This window comes from Rhynchophorus ferrugineus, unplaced genomic scaffold (assembly GCF_030347505.1).
Source record: "Rhynchophorus ferrugineus isolate W39M unplaced genomic scaffold, kcgeb_rfMv2 rfM8, whole genome shotgun sequence".
Lineage (NCBI taxonomy): Eukaryota > Metazoa > Arthropoda > Insecta > Coleoptera > Curculionidae > Rhynchophorus > Rhynchophorus ferrugineus.
Window position 1 is genome coordinate 20,043,594 of NW_027472587.1, and position 24,496 is coordinate 20,068,089.

At 40.0% G+C, this 24,496-nt stretch overlaps 1 protein-coding gene across 1 annotated transcript in view; it reads right to left on the bottom strand.

The window, feature by feature from the left end:
• Nucleotides 1-24,496, bottom strand: part of LRP1 (LDL receptor protein 1) — a 55,112-nt gene that overhangs the window by 12,193 nt on the left and 18,423 nt on the right. The window contains exons 2-42 of the mRNA XM_076412801.1: nt 24,100-24,308; nt 23,803-24,043; nt 19,671-19,847; nt 19,260-19,395; nt 19,084-19,198; nt 17,616-17,758; nt 17,426-17,562; nt 17,071-17,373; nt 15,363-15,691; nt 15,102-15,303; nt 14,821-15,045; nt 14,598-14,764; nt 13,746-13,907; nt 13,528-13,690; nt 12,885-13,114; nt 12,677-12,822; nt 12,509-12,617; nt 11,668-11,848; nt 11,529-11,607; nt 10,896-11,088; nt 10,409-10,846; nt 10,240-10,355; nt 10,026-10,175; nt 9,280-9,487; nt 8,741-9,227; nt 7,761-8,240; nt 7,591-7,680; nt 7,298-7,531; nt 6,988-7,234; nt 6,484-6,646; nt 6,233-6,428; nt 5,428-5,822; nt 5,146-5,363; nt 2,878-3,015; nt 2,661-2,813; nt 2,404-2,604; nt 1,557-1,796; nt 925-1,136; nt 761-867; nt 530-699; nt 52-373 (exon numbers count right to left, since the gene is read on the bottom strand). Coding sequence (XP_076268916.1) covers nt 52-373; nt 530-699; nt 761-867; nt 925-1,136; nt 1,557-1,796; nt 2,404-2,604; nt 2,661-2,813; nt 2,878-3,015; nt 5,146-5,363; nt 5,428-5,822; nt 6,233-6,428; nt 6,484-6,646; nt 6,988-7,234; nt 7,298-7,531; nt 7,591-7,680; nt 7,761-8,240; nt 8,741-9,227; nt 9,280-9,487; nt 10,026-10,175; nt 10,240-10,355; nt 10,409-10,846; nt 10,896-11,088; nt 11,529-11,607; nt 11,668-11,848; nt 12,509-12,617; nt 12,677-12,822; nt 12,885-13,114; nt 13,528-13,690; nt 13,746-13,907; nt 14,598-14,764; nt 14,821-15,045; nt 15,102-15,303; nt 15,363-15,691; nt 17,071-17,373; nt 17,426-17,562; nt 17,616-17,758; nt 19,084-19,198; nt 19,260-19,395; nt 19,671-19,847; nt 23,803-24,043; nt 24,100-24,308 — 8,612 coding nt within the window. The remainder of the gene's footprint in view (nt 1-51; nt 374-529; nt 700-760; nt 868-924; nt 1,137-1,556; nt 1,797-2,403; nt 2,605-2,660; nt 2,814-2,877; nt 3,016-5,145; nt 5,364-5,427; nt 5,823-6,232; nt 6,429-6,483; nt 6,647-6,987; nt 7,235-7,297; nt 7,532-7,590; nt 7,681-7,760; nt 8,241-8,740; nt 9,228-9,279; nt 9,488-10,025; nt 10,176-10,239; nt 10,356-10,408; nt 10,847-10,895; nt 11,089-11,528; nt 11,608-11,667; nt 11,849-12,508; nt 12,618-12,676; nt 12,823-12,884; nt 13,115-13,527; nt 13,691-13,745; nt 13,908-14,597; nt 14,765-14,820; nt 15,046-15,101; nt 15,304-15,362; nt 15,692-17,070; nt 17,374-17,425; nt 17,563-17,615; nt 17,759-19,083; nt 19,199-19,259; nt 19,396-19,670; nt 19,848-23,802; nt 24,044-24,099; nt 24,309-24,496) is intronic.

Consider the following 24,496-nt stretch of genomic DNA (forward strand, 5'->3'; position numbering starts at 1 on the left):
CTCTAGTAATAAAAACACGTGGAATTGAAGAAAAATGAAACACGAGCTTACCTTGTATCCGTCACAATAGAACGTTTTGTTGATGCAGTTGCCCTGATTGCACTGGAACTGTTGAGGCGTACAAGCAGGCGTCTTCCCCTGACACTCCCCGTCGAGGAATTCGTCCTGGCCGTCGGCGCAATCCACGTCGCCGTCGCACACCCACAACCTGGGGATGCACCTGCCCGTGGCGTTGCACCTGAACTCCAGGACGCCACATTCCGACCTGCTGCAGTGGGTGGTCTCGTCCGACATGTCTATGCAGTCCGGGGACCCGTCGCACTCCCACGACTTGGGTATGCAGTCGCCGTTCGTGCATTGGAACTTGTTGATTCTGGCAAATAAATTACATTATTAATTAATTAAATTGTAATCGTATGGGGCGGCGACTTCAAATGCTGAATGATTCTTTAGAATAATTGATGCTTTTTATGGTGAAAACTGTTCTATGTCTACCCTCCATAATAACAGGATAACAAAAGACACTCACCCACAAACGTGCTTGCAGGATATCTCGTCGCTCTCGTCCTCGCAGTCCTTGACCCCGTTGCACTGCCAAGATTTCGGTATGCACTTCCCGTCGCTGATGCATCGGAAACTGTCCAGGCTGCAGGTGTTGATGGAAGTGCAGCCCACCTCGTCCGAAGACAGGAAACCGTCCTGCGAACAAAGAGAATGCCCCTTAGAATCATCGTGTTGATGGTATAAGTAGTCTTCGTACCTGACAATCGTCCTGTCCATTACAGAACAGACTGGCGTTGATGCATTTGCCCGAGGCGCACTGAAACATGCCGGGAGAGTCGCAGGTCTTACCGTTCTTAGTGCAATCTGAAACGAAATGGGGAGCGTCAGCAAAATGTCGAGAGAGATGGTGAGGTCTCGTACTGATTTCGTCCGAGTTGTCCCAACAATCGTCCTCGCCGTCGCAGAACCAGTCCTTGTGGATGCAATTGGTGGTGAAGTTGCAGTTGACGAAGTCGCTGTTGTGGTTCTTGGAGCAATCCGGCATGGGGCAGCCGATCTCGTCCGAGTTGTCTCTGCAGTCCGGATCGTTGTCGCATCGTTCTGACTTCAGCACGCATTCTCCATTATTGCATCTGTTGATGGTTTTATACACATGGTGAATGTTCCACGTTCGTCAAAATTTAAATCAATAAATCATGTTTTCTCGTAAAAATAAAACACTTATTCATAGTATGCGCCATACTGAAGGACTATACTTCCAATAAAACAACCAATGCGCGTCATCAAAATTCATAATACAACGTTGCCGCATTTTCGTTTATTTTGAATCTCAATAAAACATAATTTATTTTACATTATAGTACATCTAATGCATATTTATTGAAGGACTTAAACTGAATACTATTGAATACTACGAGGTTTCTGTATGACCAATCAAATGTTCCCTCAGCACCTCCAATGGTTCAATCACTGACCAAAACATTCCCCAGTAGTTTATTAGATACCGTATAGGTTAAAAAAATAGTTCCTTGTCTAAAAGAACGCACGCTTACCTGAAGTAAATATCTTCCGAGCAGCTGCAGTTCAATTCATCGGTGCCATCGCCGCAGTCGTCGATACCGTCGCAGAAGGCATTGGCGGGCACGCATTTCTCGTTGATGCACTTGTTCCAGCCCAGGGGACAGGTCCTGTATCCGCAGTAGCCGGGTTCCTCGTCCGTGCCGTCTGCGCAGTGGCTGATGCCGTCGCAGGTTAGATGGAATAGGATGCAGCTGCCATCTGAACATCGGAAACTGTACATATTGTTCATTAATATCTCAATTCGTGCCATTGTGGAGGAAATATGATGAAACTATGAGGTAATTAGGCGACTAGAAATGACCATAAGTCACTAAAAATTTAGAGGAAGTAAATATACCAACAACAAATTGGGTTCGAGAGGAAGAAACGCCTATATCTTCGAAAATAATTAAAATTTCGCAAAAACCTTTTAATGATATATCCTTAAGAGGTTTGAGCTTCGAAAATATTAAAATAAATTGAGATTAACAGCAAAATATTCTTTTTAAAGAAATACAATGATCTCAGTTACGATGGTATAGGACAATCTTGTACTGGTCCCAAGTCACTGAAAATATACAATAAAAACAGAAACAAATGGAGACACCAGTTAAAATCCAAGTTACACAAAAAATCTGATTTAAAGTCATCCTTGGGACTAATAACAAAATGTTCTTTTTTTTTCAAGAAATAGAATGACCTCAGTTAATATGGCATAATACAAGCAACAATCACCTACCACCACTACCATCAAAAGTCTAAGAAAGTTATTAAAAATTGTTCTTTTTAAACTATATTCAGTCACCAAATATTATACGAACCACAAATAACACTACTTACCTATCTTCTGTAATGGTGCATTTGGTACTGTCTGTGCTAATGCACCTACCATTTTGCAATATGCGTCCGTTGGTACAAGAACATTCCACCTCACCATAGGGCAATAGGTTGCAATACTCCTCGCAGCCTCCGTTGTTCTTCAGACAAGGATTTGAGAAACAGTCCTCCGTGTCTTCGGCTATGGCCACGATACCCATCGGTCTGAAAATAAACCTACGTGAAACCGATCCCAACCTAAGAAAACAACAAGGTACTACTTGACGGTATCCTTGCGCAACATGACAAAGTTCTGTCCGGTGAGCTTGTCCGCCCTGATGACGGCCTTTACTATCCAGTCCGACCAGTAGATGAAATCGCCGTAGACCGCCAGACCGAAGGGATGTTGTGGGGTCATCTTGGCTAGTACCACCCTGGAAATCACGCGAGGAACGACGATGATAATGGGAAAAGTGACGAGATTACGCGAGTACCGACCGTTTCGTTCCGTCGTACTCGCATCTCTCGATCTTGTCCAGCCTGGCGTCGCCCCAGTACAACTTCTGAGCCTTGTGGTCCAGGGTGAGGGCGTTTGGCATGCGGATGTCAGTTGTGATGATGGATTTTCTGTCATAGCTACATACAACATAAAATATATGAATAAGAGATTGAGATTAAAAAATATAGCGCAAATTTGACATAGTGAATAAACAAAACAAAATTGTCTTCTTTGTCTGTTTCAACTGCCTTATTAACAGGTCAATTGAAAAGTCCCCGGCCCACCATAAAAAAACACATTTTTTGGCAAAATTAGATTTTTTTATTCAACATAATTCCCTTCCAGGGTGATACACTGATTATAGCGATCCTCCAACTTCTTTTCGATACCATTTTTGTAGCACGATGTGCCCTTTACTTCAAAATAGGCCTCAATTTCGGCGATCACCTCTTCATTCGACGAAAATTTCTTCCCAGCGAGCATTCTTTTGGGATCTGAGAACAGGAAATAGTCGCTGGGTGCCAGATCTGGCAAATACGGCGGATGAGGAAGCAATTCGAAGCAAATACAGACGTCATAACCTTGTTAGCCGACTGTTGCGTTTTCCCACACTTTGGGGCGGGTTCATCGCGTGTAGTCCACTCGGATAACTTCGGAGTGAAATGATGGAGCCATGTTTCATCCATTGTCATATATCGACGCAAAAACTCGGGTTTATTATGCTTGGTCATCTTCAAACACTGCTCCAAATCATCAACTCGTCGTTTTTTTGGTCAAAAGTAAGCTCGCACGGCATTCACTTTGCACAGAGCTTTCTCATACCCAAATATTCGTGAATGATATGTACACGTTCAGTTGATATCTTCAGAGTGCCTACTATTTCATTTAATGCCAATTTACGGTAATTCAAAATTATTTTGTGGATTTTTAAAATGTTTTCGTCGGTAACAACCTCTTTTTGGCGTCCACTGCGTTCACCGTCTTCGGTGCTCATTTCATCACGTTTTTATCCATTTTTTTCACAATAACAAAAGTTGCTTCACTCAAAATGCTATAATTCAAAAACTAATGATCCGACAGCTGCCAAATTTATACACGCATCTTTTGAGGGTAAGGGCTAACTAAAACAAATATAGATTTAATTCTAGTAACGCCATTTATTTGTCAGACCGGGGACTTTTCAATTGACCTGTTATACACCAAGTAAATAAATTTTAAATTTTAATATCCCTAAAATATGTTATAGAATTCAATCAGTCTACTAAATATTTGGAATTTTAGGATATATAACTAGAGAATATTATGGACTAGCGACCCGCCCCGGCTTCGCACGGGTGCAATGCTGATACTAAATTAAATACACTACAGAAAAAATATGAACGTTGTATATAAAAACATAGCGGCCCGCTCCGACTTTGCACGGGCATAAAATATATTTTTGGTTCATTCATTACTGCCCTTGGACTGCACGCATTAAATTTGGAGTAAAACAATTCCTCTTCCCCTATACTTACTATGAAGATTTCCTGCTATCTTTGGAATATCTAAATTCATACAATTTTTATTACATTACACATTTTTAAACGCAAATTTTAAATTTGTAATATCTCCGAAAATATTTGTTTAATTTACATGCTGTAAAGAACCATATTGATCTATATTAATTGCACACTGTATTTAAGGTACTTAATTCGATAAGGATTAATGCCGTATTGCTTAAAATAGCTTCGTAAATAAGCCATTTTCTCACGTAAAAAGTAAACAATAAAAATGGTTAATGTGGGTTATCCCTAAAAGATAAACATATACCATCGCGGACTTTTTTGTAGACCTTTTTATGGTGTACAATACTGTAGTACATTAATTTGATCTAACTCGTAGGGTTAGGCAGCGTTTTTGCTAATTGCTAAATAAGCCTAAAAAAATAGGTTAATTTACGACATCACGTTAGAAACCTCTAAAATTAGCAATGTTGCCTTAGTATATTATGCATGTATTATACATATAAACCTTCCTCTTGAATCACTCTATCTATTGAAAAAAACCGCATCAAAATCCGTTGCGTAGTTTTAAAGATTTAAGCGCACATAGGGATATAGGGACAGAAAAGGCGACTTTGTTTTATACTATGTAGTGAGTTAGTATATATTAGGGGGTCTGCTGTAGTGATTTGGAACATATTGGAAGATTTTATAAAGAAGATTTAAGAGAGCAGATGAAATGCATGATGAGCATGATATAGATATTTCTACGTAGATTTAACTTACCCAGTGAAGAAAACTCTGTCGACGCTTGGTTGATGCGTATTCCAATTGGTCCAATATACTCGCTCTCCACAGGAATCCACCGCTATACCTCTCGGCTTGTCCTGGTCCCTCAATTTGACCACCACCTCCACGGCACTGGCGTTGGTCAGTTGTTGAGTCAAGGCCACCCTGCTGATGGTAGCGTGCGTGATGCTGGTGAAGTACAGAGCATGGCTCACCTAGAGGTCGACAGAGGGGATGAGTTAAAGCCACCAAAAAAAGAAAACACGTTTAGAAACTCGCCTGTTCGTAAGCCAGTCCCTCGATCGATCCCTGCTTGTCCACTACCGTCTTGTACCCCGTACCGTTGAAGTGAACGGCCTGGATGTTGCCCTTCTGGATATCGGAGAAGAACAGGACCTGGTGCTTGTAGCTGAAGGTCAGGCCGATGGCGTTCTTGAAGCGGGACTCGTTCCTTATGCTGGGATACGGGGAATTGCGCAGGTCCTTCTCGCCGATCAGGTGGATAGAGTCCAAGCTCATGATCTTCGAGTAGACGATGAAGGTGTCGAAGGGGACGCAGGATTTACCGTCGCGGGCCACCATACCGTGGGAGCAAGAGCACACCGGATGGGTGCCGTTGTAGAAACACATCTGCTCGCATCCTCCGTTGTCTTTGCCACAGGGATTCGTTCCAGCTAGAAGGAATAGGCGATATAGTCACTGAGAAGATAGATATTTAACTTTTTAGATAAGTATTTCGCGACGTTCTATATCTAGATGACACTGCTCTGAAATTATTAATCGTTTTAATCGTGCATCTGTTGTTTATTTGTTTTGGGCACCATTTTCAGTGTGCCCTACGTAGGAAATAGTGAGTGTTTAGTATGAAAACAACAAATATGAAAGCAATTTATGATCGTTACCGCGTATTTGCTGTACATTGGGGTAAATTTATTCATGTTAATAAACATTGAACTTGAACGGGCTATTACAACCCCATCCAGATATTGGATGTAATAAAACTATTCTTTGGAGACCCCTATTGAGTTTTCCTTCTATTACTCTATAGATATAGCGATAGAATCAGCGACGACAAAGAACCTACCTTGGCGTTTGGTCGAGTAAATCTGAATGTCGGTGAGAGAGACTCCCAGATCTTGGGCCAGCACCGCGAAATCCGACAGGTTGCTGACCGGAGCTCTGCGGATGCTGCCCTTGGCGTAATCGGCGTCCAGCCAATACAGATGGTCCTGGAAATGCGTGAGTCCCAGCGGCTTGACCAGGGAGTGATTCAATAGGACCTGTAACAAGATGGAGCGTCTCAACAACACAACGGCGAGAGCAACACGCGACTACCTTATGCTCAGACCCGTTGTAGTTGATTTTTTCGATGGTGAAGACGTTGCTGTCGCTGAAGTACACCACTTGCTTCTCCGTACCCAGGGTAATGTCCATTATCTTCCTCTGTTCGTCCAACAGCGCCCTTCTGTTCTTACCATCTAATGTCGCTATTTCCATTCTAGATTTAAAAAATAGATAAAGTATTGGCAACCAAATTATAAAGCTAATAAATGAAGGATTGAATAGTTAACTGAAAACTACCATATATAAAAAAGCAGAGCAAAAATAAAAAGAATATCAAAAGAGACAAAAAAGAAAATCTGGATACAATTTGGAGAAATATAAACAGAGAGGAAAACCTAAAGCTGTTCCACAAAGTTAACAACAAAGCTCAAACAACTATTAATCCCTTCGATTTTTAAACAAAGCTATTTTTAATAAATCTGAATGATTAAAACAAGAACTCATGCACACTCAACAATCTAGCTAGTTTAACAAAATCTTTATTCATTTATTCACCTATTCTGACCAGCCCAAACCAGCACACCATGTACAGGATCCAGAGCGATGGCGTTGGGCTTCACGGTATCGTTGAAAATCACGTGCTCTTTGGTGCCATCGCTTCGCATGACGCTGATGGTGTTCCTTTTCGCGTCGCACCAATAGATATTGTTGGAGACCCAATCCACCGCCATGCAGCTGAGCCAGTCGTAACTCTGAACATCCGCTACCTCGACCTGGCCCATTATGACGCTCCTCTTTGTCCCTGAAAGATAAAATAAAACGAAATAGTCTCGAGGTGGGTCTCAGTTTCAACGGATGTGTTCACCGTCTCGTCTCGCGCTTATTATCTGTCCGTTCTCTGAGTCGGCCCAGAATATTGTGTCGTCCTTCGCCAGATAGTCCAAAGTCGTAGCGCTGGCCACCTTAGATACGGGACCTAGGACTTTCGTGCCGTTGGATCCGTTCAAAGCGCGTCCCTCGATCATCCAGCTCAGCGAGTACAGGATGAAGTCGTCTAAGGCCAGGCACTTGTGGAAATCATCCGGATCTTCTACGTATCCTATCGAATGACAAAGAAATTAGGATCGGGATGTTCGTTTTGGTTGGTTTGGGCATTACCCGTGGCGCATCTACACCGATAACTGGACGACGTCTTGGGCAAGCAGAGTTGCTGGCATCCCGCATTGTTGTTCTGGCATGGATGACTCCCTGTACATATTGAAACAAAAAGTGTTTTACTGATTCATGTGATTCATAAAAGATAAATTAATAGAAATTCATTGTTTTACCTGATTGTTCAGCTGCGTCGTATATCCTCAGAGCCACCACGGCATTGGTACTATTCCTCAACGTCTTGAATAACGACTTGTAACCCTTGGTCTTATCCACTACGTAGATGGAGGCTTGTATGTCATCAGCATAATAAATCTTGCCCTTGTAGACCGTGATGGCGGTGACGGTGACGTTGGAGGGCAGGTCCAGCTTGGTGACGCCGGTACCATCCAGATTTGAATACATCACCTCGAATCCGCTGACCCAGTACAGTCGGTTCGATTCCAGATCGACCACCAGGCTTCGCGTCTCCACGCTCAGTTTGGGTACTAGCGTTTGTACGTTGGAGCCGTCCATGTCGCAGCTTTCCAGCGAGCAGGTACTGTTCTCCTTTTTGATCCAGTAGAGCTTGCCTATGGTCGGGTACACGGCCACCGAGAGAACCTTTTGGTTCTCGATCAGCACGCTGCTGTAAGCTCCGTCCAAATTTGAAACAACTACGAAACGTTAGTTAGTTCATGAAATATAATTTTATAATCAAAAATGTTTAACATAATTATTAATACATTTTTTGGTAACACGTTAGACAAAAAGCAAAACACATTAGAACAAAAATAAACCAACTATACTGGCTAGTCGGAGGATACTCTCAACTTGATCTAAAATCAAAGAGGTTGATCTATAATACAATTATAAAGCCAATATGGACCTATGGGGTGCAAATATGGGGTTGTATAGCAATGTTTGCTATAAATACTAATTAATCTTTTGACAACATATTTTATATACAGATATAAAAATGCAAGCCCTACATCTGTATATAAAGAAGAAAAATGTCAATAGATGGAAATGATTAAAGTGACTATTTATAATCAGCAATAGCTGTGATTTAGTTATTACACCACTTTTGGCAGCAGTTTATATTACAGTGAGACTTTCTCATGTCTGATAGTTTATTTATAACCGGAAATATTAAAAAATATATGCAAACACTTACTTATGCCGTTCCCAAAGCTTACGAACAAAAGATTGGACACCCAGTCAACAGCCAACCCCGATAATTGATGCAGTCCTGTGTCAATGAGAGTCTGTACGGGTCCTTGGGTGAGGTTGACCCTCCTCACCGCGTCACTATTAGAATCAGCCCAGTACAAGCTCCTATTTTTCGCGTAATACTCCAACTGGACAGAGCTGAGGCCCTGGGCCACGCTGATCAACGGTATGATGTGGTAGTAAGGCTGGTCGATGTCCACACCCCTGATTTCGCTGTTACGAGCGATGAGCAACACGCGCTCGTTGATGATGCAGGTCTTGTTGTCTTCGCTGAGTCGGGAGATGTGGGGACAATCGCAGCGGTAGCTGTCGTTGAGATGGATCAGGCACAAGTGCGAACATCCGCCGTTGTTGGTACCGCACGGGTTCTTTCCCGGTGGTTGTCTGCTGGGATGGATGATTTTGATGTCGAAAGGTTGGGTAAGTGTCCTCTGAAAAACGGACGATGATGGTTATGTCTTAGACGGTTTCGTGGAACCTTACTTGAATGACCACTATATCCCCTCCAGTCCATTTGTTGGCCCTGACCACGCTGTTCGTCCGCCAATCCGTCCAATAGACGTAGTTCTCGTAAAGCGAGATGGCGAAAGGATGCGACAGGAACTCCTGGTTGCTAATGACCAGATGGTGGTCCAAGCCGTCGTAGTTACAGGTATGAATAGAATCGGATCGCGCATCAGCCCAGTAGACTCTGGAAAATATTTATCAAGAACCGTCACAGCCACTGAGATATTAAAAAAAAGTTTTAGCTCGCAACGTTGCCAAATTGTATGAATTGTATGTATATGTGGAGAATAAATAATAAATGGGTTTAAAATTATACCAAAATACTTAAACGGTCTATACTTCAGACAAAATGTATAACTGACGCTATGTTCAAACGCTATTATGTTTATTTTCAATAGATGGCGCAGGTATGGTTAGAATTAGATCGTCGTTAGCCCAGTAGACCCTGGAAAATATTTACCAAGAATTGTCACAGCCACCGAGATATTAAAAAAAAATTGACTCGCAATGTTCCCAAATTGTATGAATTATATGTATATGCGAAGAATAAATAATATATGTGTTTAAAGTTATACCAAAATGCTTAAAGTCTATATCTCAGATGGTTCGGACGGTATTATTTTTTATTACCGGTAGATGACGCTGTTACGTTACTTATCAAACAACAATTAAGCCGTGTTATCTATTTACGGTATGTTTGTTTATTGCTTTATGAGTATTACCTTCTCATAGTGTAATCCAGAGTAAGTCCGTTAGGCCAGCCGGCTTTATAGAACATATTCATGTGTACTATGATCTTCCTGTCGAGTCCTGCCAAGGAGCACCGCTCGATCCTTGGAGCAGCATTATCCCAGTCTGTCCAAAACAAATACCTGTAATAAAAAAATGCACAATTGTTCTTTGGTCATCGAAGATGGAAGACAACTGATACCGTACCCGTCGCGAGGGTCCACCACAATAGCTCTGGGACTCTCCATATCTCCGGCGACCAGGGTCCTTCTGAAGCTCCCGTTCAGTTTGGCCACCTCGATCTGATCCAGGTTGCTCTCGACCTAAACGCGACAATGTTGAACGACGAGACCATCGGGCGGGAGCTCATACTCACCCAGTAGAGGTTCTGCCCGATCCAGTCCACAGCCAAACCCTCGGCCGTCGACAGACCCGTGTGGACGACCACCTCGTGGTCGCTCAGTGAACCGCCCACCACGTGACCGCGGTAGATCTTGTCGTCGAGCACGTCGGTCCAGAACAACATGTCCGATCCGTTCGAGTGGTAGAAATCCAATGCGATGGTGTTCTTCAGGTTCGGCATCAGCACCTTCTGGCTGAAGCTGCGCAGATCGATGCTGCGGAGCTCGTTGCGGTTGGAGAAGGTGACGTAGGGCGAGGCGCTGTCGGTGCTCTTGCAGGAGAACCCGTCCTTTTGCAGAACGTAGCCGTCTGAGCAGGTGCAGAGGTATCGGGATCCCCTGGGCACGCACGTCTGGGAACAGACACCCCACGACTCGCAGGGATGCGTGTCCAAGCAGTGGGTTCGGTCGGGCTGCAAGAGAGCGGGTGATTCATGGAGGTGATGGTGTTTGAAGATTTACCTGCAGATGAAGCTCAGGGGGGCATGTACAGACGACTCCTTCGGGCGCGTTGTGACACTCGTGGGAACAAACGAAGCTGTGCTCGCACATCCTGTCCATGCATCGCATCCCTTCGTCTGATTGGTCGATACAGTCCGCGTGGCCGTCGCACAACTGTTCCACATCCAAGCATTTGGTGTCGTTATCGCATAATCTATCCAAAAAGGTTCGAAATTTCTTTTATATATTTCTTATAACATTTCAATTAACTCCTCTGAATTCAATGAATGATTGTGGAAAGAAAACAATATTAAACCCACCACTGATTCAATGAACAAGTAGCAATCACTTCAAAATGCGCAACCGTTCATTAAGTTTGCGCATGTTACTCTACGAAACCCTTAATGTTTTACATATAAATATAGTTATTCAATAAACCATTATCCGGTTTCAATTTGCTCAGAAGAAAACAACAAAAACGATTTCCCAAGAGATTGTGGAGTGAACACAACATTAATAGTACCATTAATTCAATGAACAGGTAGCAAAACCATTCGACATACGCACTCAATGAACAGTTAACTATTATCTTACACCTCGCAACCGTTCATCGGTTGTAGAGACGTTAAATATATTTTTTATATTATTACTTACCTTAAAGGATATTCGCAGTTCAACGGCGATATCGGTACTATTTCGCAGTGACTTCCTTCGTCGGTGCCATCATCGCAATCTGAAAGAAAAAGGCCTGATTCATCACGAACGAGAGAAAAAAAAATCGAAAATCGCGAACCTGGTTTTTGGTCGCAGAGCTGATCGGGCATCAGGCACTTGGTGGCGTTGTCGCAGGCCCTGTTGGGCGGTATGCAGAACTGTTTCTGCTTGTACTCAGTGGTGTTGCGCATCTTGGACGCGTCGCAGTTCCTCTCGTCCGTACCGTCAGCACAATCCAAATCGGAATCGCACTCGAACAACTAGAGTTCCAAAATTATAGCGTAGCAAAAAACCCACTACTCTATAATCTATGAGCGTTCGCCAAAAGCTATTAGTGGTGTCCTAATTCAATTTCATTGGTCGGAGCAACAATCAGCCAACGATTATTACTGGACAATTTAAAAAAGTAGGCGTTGACTAAGCTCCCCTACTCCAACCAAACAACTGTTCATCGGATATTCTCACGGCCGCATTAACAATATGATTTTGTGTTGGAACTTAATGTATACTTGTTTTTCTTTCACTAAAATGAGTTATGAAAGTTTGTTTTTCTAATAGAAAATATTAAAGTATTAAACACGTATGTTCCAACGACAATTAGTTTCTTATAATATACTTTATTGGTCGAAACAACAACCAGTGAAAGATGCTCATTGGGCGATTTAAAAACTAGGCGTTAACGAAGCTTCCTTCCTCAACGAAACAAATAATGAATGAACAAACGACTGTTCATGGGATATCTTGTTTCTATTAAAGTGAGTTATGAAAGTTTGAGTGTACCTTTTTTATATATCGAAAATATTAATGTATTATTTACTATTAAGAATATTGGTGGATGGCTTAGCAAAATGTTCCAACGATAACTATTTTCTGGCAATATATGAGTTATGAAGAACTATGGGACATAAATGACGATTTACCTTAGGAATGCATTCGTAGCTGTCGCACTGGAACTCGTTGGGTTCGCACTGCTTCTTGTCGCAGAACCTCTCGTCGGTACCATCGGGGCAATCGATCTTGCCGTCGCATCTGGTAAAAGAACGAGTTACTGACAAAGCCGAAAGCGGGTAGGGCGAAGAACAACACACCTGACCACCTGGGGAAGGCACTCCGACGTGGCCGGACAGAAAATCTCCGTCTTGGAGTTGCACTTGATGCAGCCTTCCTCGTCCGAGCCGTCCTGACAGTCCTTGATGCCGTCGCAGTAGAAGTTGCTGAAGATGCACTGGCCGTTCTGGAAAGGAAGACGGACGCCGTACAACAGAGTGTGTTCCCCGGGAAGGAACTCGCGCTTACGTGACAGGTAAATTCCGTGACGTCACACGTCGTCACCACGCAGTCCAGCTCGTCGCTCTCGTCGTTGGGTCCGCAGTCGATCACGTGGTCGCACTTCCACACTGACGGGATGCACCTCTTCGATATTTTGCAGATGAACTGATTCACAGGACATATCTTCGAGCAGAGCTTCGGGTCTTCATCGGATCCGTCCTGACAGTCCTTCTCGCCGTCACAAGCCCAGTGGTGAGCTGACGGAGAAGTGGAAAGACAGAAAACTGGTCAGTACCCTCCCTACATTCGATTTTTTTAACTCCCACGCAGACCCTCTGACAGTCAGACTAGTCAGACTCTCTGACCCGCACAAGACGCGAATCCGACTCAGAATTCGAACAGAATTTTAGACCGCTTAACTTTGGTGTTTAACCGGTCATCTACCTCGTTTGCTGAACGTAAGATATTTATTTGGTTGCCTAACAGTTACACAAGTGTGCGTCGCGATAGAGCTAGCGCTGGAAACGATCGAATGCAAATAGTCCAAAACAGTCTGATAAATGTAGAAAGTACTGCCTAATGATCGACAATACTTACGCTCACAATTATATTTTTGCAAAAAAAAATCTTCGACGTTATATGATAAAAAACGATCATCGATAAGGCTTACCTATACACGTCGTATTATCACACTTCGTCTGTCGTTCGCCACATTTATAGTTCTCGCAAGGTCCACCTGGCGCGGTGCTCTCGTCAGACCCATCCGGACAGTTTTTCACTCCGTCGCAAAGATATGACTTGGGCACGCACGTATTGCCGCACTTGAAGTTATCCTGGAAGCAGACACACTACATAGTTCGATCGGGGGCAACCTGAAAGTGCTACAACCTTAGGACAGAACACCGGCTCCTCGTAGTTGGGTATCTCTACGCAGTCCTTCTTGTCCGACGAGTACTCGTAACCGTTTCGGCAGCTGCAGGTCACCAGGCCACCGCTAGTTCTCAAGCATAGGTCGGGACATGCGCTACAATTGCTGGGAATGTCAGTTTTCTGAAAAAAAAAACTCTTACAACTTAATGAATTGTCGGCAATCGCAGGTAAAGTTTAACTTTGACACCCACATAACTATATAGCTGAAATAAAGAAAGTCACTAATACTTCCATTTTAACAAGACTCGATTTAACTTAATGATATAATATATATAATAATGCCAATTTGGAACAAAGGAAGACAGAATTCAATGAAGAAGATATAATAAAATTCAGAAATTACATCTATATATAGACTGAGACTTGGAATAACATATGAATAAATATATAAGAGGAAAAGTGTGATAAGTATAAGAGAAATAAAGGAAAGCAAGGAAAATAATGAGTAGAGAATTGTAAAAAAAAACATAAGCAAAACAATCAAGGTAATACTAATGTTTATTTTGAATAATAGCATCAAAGATGAGGAAGAATGTATGGTAAAGACGAAGGAATGTAATATAAAAAAGAAGGTAATAAAACGAGACAAGGAATAATAAATACATGAAAAAATTAAAATATTTCCAAAACTAGAAAATACTTCCAGAACATCAAATCACCATAACATGTCATTTCAGAGTCTGGTCAACAAACTGAAAACTCCGTATAGGAGATTTTATCACACCCACGATATAGTTCAGACATTGTTCCAGGTGATTATCGTCTTTAAATTTTATTTTCGAAAGAAACATGATAGTGTTAAGCACTTACTCTGTTGGTGTCAAAAATGGTTAAGTCATGCAGCAGCGCGTTGCCATCGTACACCTTCTTCATGCCGCTTTCCTTCTTGTAGCTCATCACGATGCCTCTCATCGTATTGACGAAGTACAGAGTCCTGTCGGGACCGAAGATCAGTTTCAAAGAGTCGTTGGTGTCGTCTGTGGAAAACGTAAATGACATAACAGCGGTGATAATAAAACGGGTGATTTTTTACTGATATCGACTCGCCGATCTTTCCCCTCCAAGGTGATGCTCTCCAGGTGCCGCAGCTGCTTGTCGATCCAGTACAGGCGTCCGGCTTTCGAATCGATGGCCATGCCGCTTGGCCAGTGCAAGTTCTCGCTCAGGAACTCCCTCTGGTTGGTACCGTCCATGTTGGCCGTCATGATTCTTCCCTTCTCCGTGTCCTTGGTCACCCAGTCCACCCAGAACATGATACCTGAAAGATAAACCTGTATTCCTCCGAGGAACGACGGTGAATAGAAGGAGTCGTACCTCTACTGGGATCCAGAGTCAGACAAGATGGGCTGGAGGTCACCGAGCTGCGAATCAGCGTCTTGCTGACGGAGGAATTGGCCAACTTCATCACCCCGATCACGCCCTTCTTCCAGTTGTTGTAGTACAGGTTGCCGGTGGTCCAGTCCAGGGCCAGCGTCTCGGACTTCACATTATCCATCAGGATTTTGGTAGCGTTGATCTGGAAAGACACGTGGTTTTGATCCGGAGCCGTCTGGTGATACTTTGGACGAACCCTACCGAGTCGATCTGGACGCTCTCCAACGTCTCGTCCTGATCGTTACTGTAGATGATGGACTTGGTGGCGGCGTCGAACTCCAGCACCCGGGGCACGCCGACCTTCATCAGGGGTACCATGATGTCCCGGCCGGACGTCAGGTCGATGCCCCTGATCGACTGTGGCGTGTATTTGGCCACCAGCATGAACATGTCCGGGGTCTTGATAATGCATCTGTCCGCGAAAGAGATATAGCCAGAGGCGCACATGCATTTCTTCACAGCAACGCCTGTTGATGTCCACGACGATATACATAGGTGGTCGCATGGTGAGGTCTTACAAGGATGGGCCACTAGAATAATCATTACAGTTAACAGTCGGTAACTTTAATCAATCAGTCAATTATTTTAAGAAAATATTATTTAAGAAATTCTAATCAACAGTCAAATCAACTCTGTTCAACACCAATCCTCGCTAATTAGACATATATATATATAACATGATAAGATACATTATCAATCAGCTAACAGTAGCAAATAAGCAGTTCAAATGAACCCTATCATATATTATTTATATTCAATAAACAGTGACGTAGAAATATGAGGAGAAAGCTCAACATCCCACCATATCAAAAGCAGTAGTTCAAATAGACAGTGTCATATATTATCGACATTCAATAAACAGTGATTCTCGTCATACAGTCCAAAACCAGCAGATCAGTCTATCCCGCATCAACATAACAGAAGCAGAATTTAAAATAAAGATTGCTATATATCCACATTCAATAAACAGTGATTCTCAGCATACAGTCTAACAAGCAAATAAGTCTATCCCATGTTCACGTTTAAAATACCCGCATATCAGAAGCAATAGTTCCAATGAACCCTGTCATATATTATCGACATTCAATGAACAGTGGTTATTCTCATATGGTTTAAAACAAGCAGATCACTTTATCCCACGTCAAGTTCAAAATACCTGCATATCAGAAGCAGTAGTTCCAATGAACCCTGTCATATTTTATCGACATTCAATGAACAGTGGTTTAAAACAAGCAGATCACTTTATCCCACGTCAAGTTCAAAATACCTGCACATCAGAAGCAGTAGTTCCAATGAACCCTGTCATATATTATCGACATTCAATGAACAGTGCTTCTTCTCATATGGTGTAAAACAAACAGATCACTTTATTCTACGTCAAGTTCAAAATACCTGCATATCAGAAGCGGTGGTTCCAACGAACCCTGTCATATATTATCAACATACAAAATTTAGTGGTTTTCCTCATATAGTCTAAAATAAGCACATCAGTATATCCCACATCAAGTATATCAAAATCAGTAGTTCAAATGAACCATGTCATATATTATTGACATTCAATAAACGATGATTCTCCTCATACAGTCAAAAAGTTTATACTTAAGTGTACCGGCGATTGTTAACGTTTCACCAAATCTGACTGATTATTCCTTGAAAACTGAGCTTTTGTGCGTCATTCTATAAACAGCTACGGCGATCATAGACTATCCATATTAAACCGCAGACTATCGAACAAAGCGGCTAAACATTGATGTTATCGTTTAATAATAACCATGGGAACAATTGAGTTAAAAACGAATTTAAATAATTCACGATGCGGTAATTCGACGAGAAATTATCACCATATTCGAGACAAACCAAACCGCAGATTGACCATTAAGTCGTATTTTAATTTTAATATATATCTTACCATCTGGTTGACGTTGCCTGTGGAAGATGTGAACGTTGAAGGGCCGACTGATGTTCGACACAACGCTCTTCACCATCAGGCTGGCGTCCTTGCTGGAGAACTTGTCGAACTCCAGGATGCTGTTGTTGTACCAGGAGGAGAGGAAGATGCGGTTCTGGAACACGCTGACGCCATAGGCATTGCGCACGTTCACCCCCCGCGCTATGGTCTTCCGGTTCTTGCCTTCGTAATCGACCTTCTCCACGTAATCCAAATAGGTGTCCACCCAGAAGACGTATTTCGTGGGATAGTCGACCGTTACACCTGCAAAAGAAGTCGGTTAAACCGAGCCGGATGTGGTGGCAAGCGAAGTAACCATAGGGGTACACGATCTTCACATCTACAATAGCTTTCCTTCCGGTCCCATCCAGATTGCATCGTTCTAGCATCGGCAGCGACGTTCCCCATTTCGTGAAGAACATGTAACCGGTGGTGGGGTCCAGGGCAAGAGCTCTAAAAATATCATGTTATTACGGAAAACGACAAAAAGTAATACGAGGACACACCTGGGTTTTCCCAGCTCGTTCTCCACCAGTACGTTGCACCACTGCAGGACGTTGTTACAAACCACGATGGCCTCCTTCTTGTCCTCCAGAAAATACCAATTCTCCGCTACCCAATCAAAGGCCATCTGTTGTGTAGCTTCCACCTTTAGAGGAAAACGATATCAATCGTCAGACAGTCTCTTCAATTTTTCGCACTTTATAAAAATTACTAAAACGAGAACGATAAAGATGTGACCTTGAAAAGTGTACATGAAAAACATCAACAGAAATCGTCACAAAAATACTGGAAGACAAATTGAGAAGAAAAACGTCCTACTTATTCATCAGACTTGTCTCCCCTTGACTTCGGCTTCTTCTCACATCACAGAAAATGAAAAAGAATCATCTCCATTACAACGTCATCATAGATTGTCATCCTGCTATTATGAACGAATTAATTTTCCAAGTTATGCCGAGCAAAATCTGCAGCATTTTTTTGGCAAAAATTATTAAACCTTATTTTTACTAATTGTACAAAAATAGTTGGTAAAATGCCAAGAGCGATGTTTTGCTTACCGCGGCGTAGATAAAAAAGCAAAGTTTACGCTTTCTTGCATTTTTTCCGTGTATATATAATCAGGAAAAGTCGTGTAATTCTCGTATAACATTAGATTTTTGTTGTAAATTTAAAGGAAGAAACCTAAAAATTGCATATATATTTTTCTATATTTCTATACGCGCTTAATTGTATAGTAAGGCGCAGATACTGTAAATTTCTATTTAAATATGTTTTAACCTGTCTTTTTCATCACAATACTACAAAAACTTACTAATTCCTGGCCTAATATATAGATGACGCCACATTCAAATCTTCCTAAATCTAACCTAGCAGTCTTAACCGTCAAAATAATGGTCCGTGGAATCGTGGATCCGTTCGACTCAAATGAAGAAGTGATTCTGTTAAATCCAAAACATATTGAGTTATGCTGGTTTCAATTTTGGTTTAAACAAAGATACGTTGATGGAAATAGCAGCGTTCTTTAAACTCTGCTTCTTTGAAAACTATGGGTTCCTAAATATCGACTCAAAACTATTTTATCCTCAGTTTTGTCCATAATTTAAAACATATTCAATTAGTAACAAAAATAATGGGCTGGTTTTTGTTATTATAGTTCTGGTCTAAAAGAAGATATATCGATGATGACAATAATGAATGTGACAAAAAACAAAATTAAAAAAAAATATTTAAAAAAAACTATATGGAACAAGTATTCAACAAGGCAACGCATTTCCTTGATGAGCTAATGAGACTGGGTAGCTTTGATGTGTTCACTGTATCGCCCAAGCATAACACCATGTGATTATTACTTACTCTAACGTATTTTTCCAGGAGTAACAATATAATAAAACATCCCATTACATATTTAGATACATTTTAACATGAATTCGACTGACTTTGAGCTGTTGCCGTCATATACCAAAGCCTTACCTCTAGCAATGGCGATTTCACTGGGAGTGTCCATCTCTGCTCCAGATCGTTGATGTTAGCACACACTATGGATGATTGACTAACGTTGTTGTGTATGTAACACACCGTGTGATTCCTATCAAAAGAATCGAGTCAGGTAAAACGCTTCATCGTTTTCTACCGGCACCAGCATTTACCTGTGTTTAAATTCCAGGGCGTTGCTGTTCAACAAACGTAGGGATGAGTTACCTGGCCACGCTTTTCCATCCAGGGTCACACGTCGTATCTCCATTTGAGTGGAGAAGATCAAAGATGGCGGTTCTGTTTCAGGTACTGGAAACATAATCCAAAATTGACACCATTCAGTCATTTTTATCTTGGTACTTGGCATGAGACAGGTTAAAGCTATTTTAACAATGCTGGGACTAATCCTCATGAAAATGAAAACTTTTTTCTCAAAAAAACCTTCTTCAAACTTCATTGTGTTACCTTCATCGTTAAACATTTTAATGTTGGAAAAACAACAGCATATACCACTCTTGGTAAGATGAAACCAGCATGCATCAACTAACAAATGTTAAAAATGAGAAACTAATAGATATACTGACCATTTACCGCAATGCACTCGGTACCATTTTGGATGTAGCCGGATACGCAGGAGCATTTGTAGGATCCCACGGTATTCTGACAGATCTGGGCACAGGTATCATCGTACTCACACTCATTGGCATCAACGCAGCTTTTGCCATCAGCCCTCTTCCCTTTCGGGCAGTAGCATTGTGGTCCTGACAAAAATAACTCAATGAGCATAACGAAAGTAAAAGCTCATGAAAAATTGACATTTTAACCCATTTTCAGGATTTTTACAATAAGTCTGGTTTAAACAAAGATACATTCATAAAAATATCAGGGTATATGTAAAATTACATACTTAATTATGTGGTAAAGTTACTTTAAGACAAAGTTAAATAATTGGAAAGATATAAATGTTGCACGTTTTTGTCCAAAATTTGTTTAAACCGCTCTTTTATCAATAATGTAAAAACATTTGATTACATAACAAAAAGGATGTTTTCAACGTTTTTTCACCACAATTTCGATAAAATTACAAAGTTTCGGCTCATTTGGTCGCCTTTATTTTTTTTACTTTTCTCCATATATATATAGTCATGAAAAATTGAAATCTTTAGTCATTTTTAGGATTTTTACAATAAGTCTGGTTTAAACAAAGATACATTGATGAAAATGGCAGAGTATATGTAAAATTTCATACTTAATTATGTGGCAAAGTTATGTTACGACCAAGTTAAATAATCGGAAAGATATAAATGTTGCACGTTTTTGTCCAAAATTTGTTTAAACCGCTCTTTTATCAATAATGTAAAAACACTTCATTTCATAACAAAAAGGATGTTTTCAACGTTTTTTTCATCACAACTTCGATAAAATTACAAAGTTTCGGCTCATTTGGCCACCTTTATTTTTTTAAACTTTTTTCCATATATATATATAGTCATGAAAAATTGAAATCTTTAGTCATTTTTAGGATTTTTACAATAAGTCTGGTTTAAACAAAGGTACATTGATGAAAATAGCAGAGTATATGTAAAATTACATACTTAATTATGTGGTAAAGTTATGTTACGACCAAGTTAAATAATCGGAAAGATATAAATGTTGCACGTTTTTGTCCAAAATTTGTTTAAACCGCTCTTTTATCAATAATGTAAAAACACTTCATTTCATAATAAAAAGGATGTTTTCAACGTTTTTTTCATCACAACTTCGATAAAATTACAAAGTTTCAGCTCATTTGGCCACCTTTACTTTTTTCTACTTTTTTCCATATATATAGTCATGAAAAATTGAAATCTTTAGTCATTTTTAGGATTTTTACAATAAGTCTGGTTTAAACAAAGATACATTGATGAAAATAGCAGAGTATATGTAAAATTACATACTTAATTATGTGGTAAAGTTATGTTACGACCAAGTTAAATAATCGGAAAGATATAAATGTTGCACGTTTTTGTCCAAAATTTGTTTAAACCGCTCTTTTAACAATAATGTAAAAACACTTCATTTCATAACAAAAAGGATGTTTTCAACGTTTTTTTCATCACAACTTCGATAAAATTACAAAGTTTCAGCTCATTTGGCCACCTTTACTTTTTTTTACTTTTTTCCATATATATAGTCATGAAAAATTGAAATCTTTAGTCATTTTTAGGATTTTTACAATAAGTCTGGTTTAAACAAAGATACATTGATGAAAATAGCAGAGTATATGTAAAATTACATACTTAATTATGTGGTAAAGTTATTTTAAGACAAAGTTAAATAATCGGAAAGATATACATGTTGCACGTTTTTGTCCAAAATTTGTTTAAACCGCTCTTTTATCAATAATGTAAAAACATTTGATTTCATAAGGATGTTTTCAACGTTTTTTTCATCACAACTTCGATAAAATTACAAAGTTTCAGCTCATTTGGCCACCTTTACTTTTTTTTACTTTTTTCCATATATATAGTCATGAAAAATTGAAATCTTTAGTCATTTTTAGGATTTTTACAATAAGTCTGGTTTAAACAAAGATACATTGATGAAAATAGCAGGGTATATGTAAAATTACATACTTAATTATGTGGCAAAGTTATGTTACGACCAAGTTAAATAATCGGAAAGATATAAATGTTGCACGTTTTTGTCCAAAATTTGTTTAAACCGCTCTTTTATCAATAATGTAAAAACATTTGATTTCATAAGGATATTTTCAACGTTTTTTTCATCGCAACTTCGATAAAATTACAAAGTTTCAGCTCATTTGGCCACCTTTATTTTTTTTTACTTTTTTCCATATATATAGTCATGAAAAATTTAAATCTTTAATCATTTTTAGGATTTTTACAATAAGTCTGGTTTAAGCAAAAATACATTGATGAAAATAGCAGGGTATATGTAAAATTACATACTTAATTATGTGGTAGAGTTATTTTAAGACAAAGTCAAATAAATGGAAACATATAAATGTTGCATGTTTTTGTTCAAAATTTATTTAAACTACTATTTTATCAATAATGTAAAAACAGTTAACTTAATGTTTCAATGTAAGTGTTTTAATTTTAACACAAATTGTAATTTTGTATAGCTTATATGCAACTATATATAGATATAGACTACGCTATGGCTTCAACAAGTATTACTAGATTTATACGATTTTAAAGCGATTTAAAATGATGAATTTAAAATGATCTATTCCTCGACTTTATATGTTCCATCATAATAATATAAACAAAATCCTTTACCACATATGTGTTTTAATTTCTATTCGGTTCTCGCCTCTAGCGCATAAAAATATTTATGTATACGGTCGCTTTACATACACACTAACGCTCCGTATATACCGACGAGAGTTTGAAATGCAACAAATATCGGGGAGCGAAAAATAATCAGGACAAAGGTGAAAGGTCCCGTTCGTTTGATTACATCGATTAATAGACGTTTAGGACTGTTATCACCGTGGCGATATAGAAGTTATGAAACGTCTAGGAAATAAAAACATTTTGCTTTACTTTAAACTATTTAATTTTTTTTATGTAAATAGTAACTTATTGAATCGACGATATCAACTATTATTATAAATAGAAATAAATCGATTACGATAAAACACATCATATATAGTGTATTCAGAGTTTTTTGTACATACGTCATCAAGATATTTATGCTGTAACGAAAGCGCCTGTCAAAGTCGTCCGGTTGTCAGACGTATGCAATTGATTTGTCTATAGTTGACGGAGAAATCAACGAACATACATTAAAAAAATATATACAGTGGAACATCGAACCTCCTTTTTTTTGAAGTCCGTTAATAATACTATCTCTAACATTGTAAATAGACCCTAAATAGTCCAAAAGCCTAATGGATTTTTCAGTTAAATAAATAAATACATAACGCAACTAAAAAAAACCCGGCTTGGTGGCACAGTGGTAAAGGCGATAGGACGGTCCTCCTACTGTTCGTAAATGTATGTTTGTGATTATTTAAAATTTGTGATTGTTCTAGACAAGAGTATAAAATCCGACAAGGAAAATGATCGCAGTCACGCCAGTAACCAGGCTGGTTAAGAACGGATGACTTCTGGGATGATTTCTAAAGTTGGTCACTCGCCAGTCGGTAGGCTTAATGCTGAGGACCGTGGTTCGGAGCCCACGTTAAACTTTAAAATATATATATAAAAAAATAAAACTATAAAAACTTACTATAACTTAGGGATGCAGAAAAAAATATCGACATATCGATATATTTTCAAAATAAATTAAATATAATTTTTAATAAACCTTTAAAATTGGTACTTTATTTTAAATTTGTATTCGTTTAAATATCGATATATCGAAATATCGATGTTTTTTTCGGTGGCCAACTGCTACTGTATGATGAATGTTCCGTGATCAATACTGAATGATTGGTTAATTCGTTTAAGGCAATCTCAACTCATTCAAACCGTCGATTCTTTGTTATTCGTGAAGGTACGATTGGAAATATCTTACCCGAACACTGGCTGAAATAAATATATAGTCTCCGATTTATACCCACCCTATACAAAACCAGTTCAAGGTCTTCCATCAGAGTAAATATTATCGAATATATACATTGATCTGATGCAATTTTATGGCGTCGATCGTAATTCTACTGGGTCTTTTCGATAAAAAAAAATACTAAAAATAAAAGAAACTCACCTTGCGGGGTAGGTCTGCAACGGTATGAGCACTGAATCTTTTCGCAGGAAAGCGTCTCGTTCCTGCAGAAGTCCCACTCGTCGCTGTTCCCGGGACAGGCTCCCAGTTTGCCGTCGCAAAAGTCGTCCAGCGAGGCACAGGCGGGTCCGTCCGGACAGGGTGCTTCGTTCCACCGACACCTCGTCGGTTGGCAATGCTTCGGGTCTTCGTCCGAAGTGTCCGGTCCGAGTTCCGGTGACGTCTAGACGAAGAGAAACATAAAAAGGGGGGAAATCATCGGAAATATATAGAAACTACCCCGCAATCTGGTTCGTCGTCGCACACCCATCCGTTGGGGAGGCATTTTCCGGTTAGGGCGCATCGGAACTCTTCGGGACGGCAACCGGAGTTAGGACAGTCGCTGGGTTCGTCGGAACCGTCGTCACAGTCGACGTGCGAGTTGCAGTACCAGTCCTGCGGGATGCATTGTCCGGTCGCGCATACAAAACTGTTCGGTTGGCACGGAACTAAAACGAAGAAAGAAAGGCCGTGGATGAATATCGTAAAGAAATATTTATAGATATATAAAATTTTATTATAACTCTGGTTTAAACGAAGATACATTGATGAAAATGATAGGAAATATGTAGAATTATACACTTAATTATATAGTAAAGTCATTTTGAAATAAAGTCAAATGATTTCAAATATATAA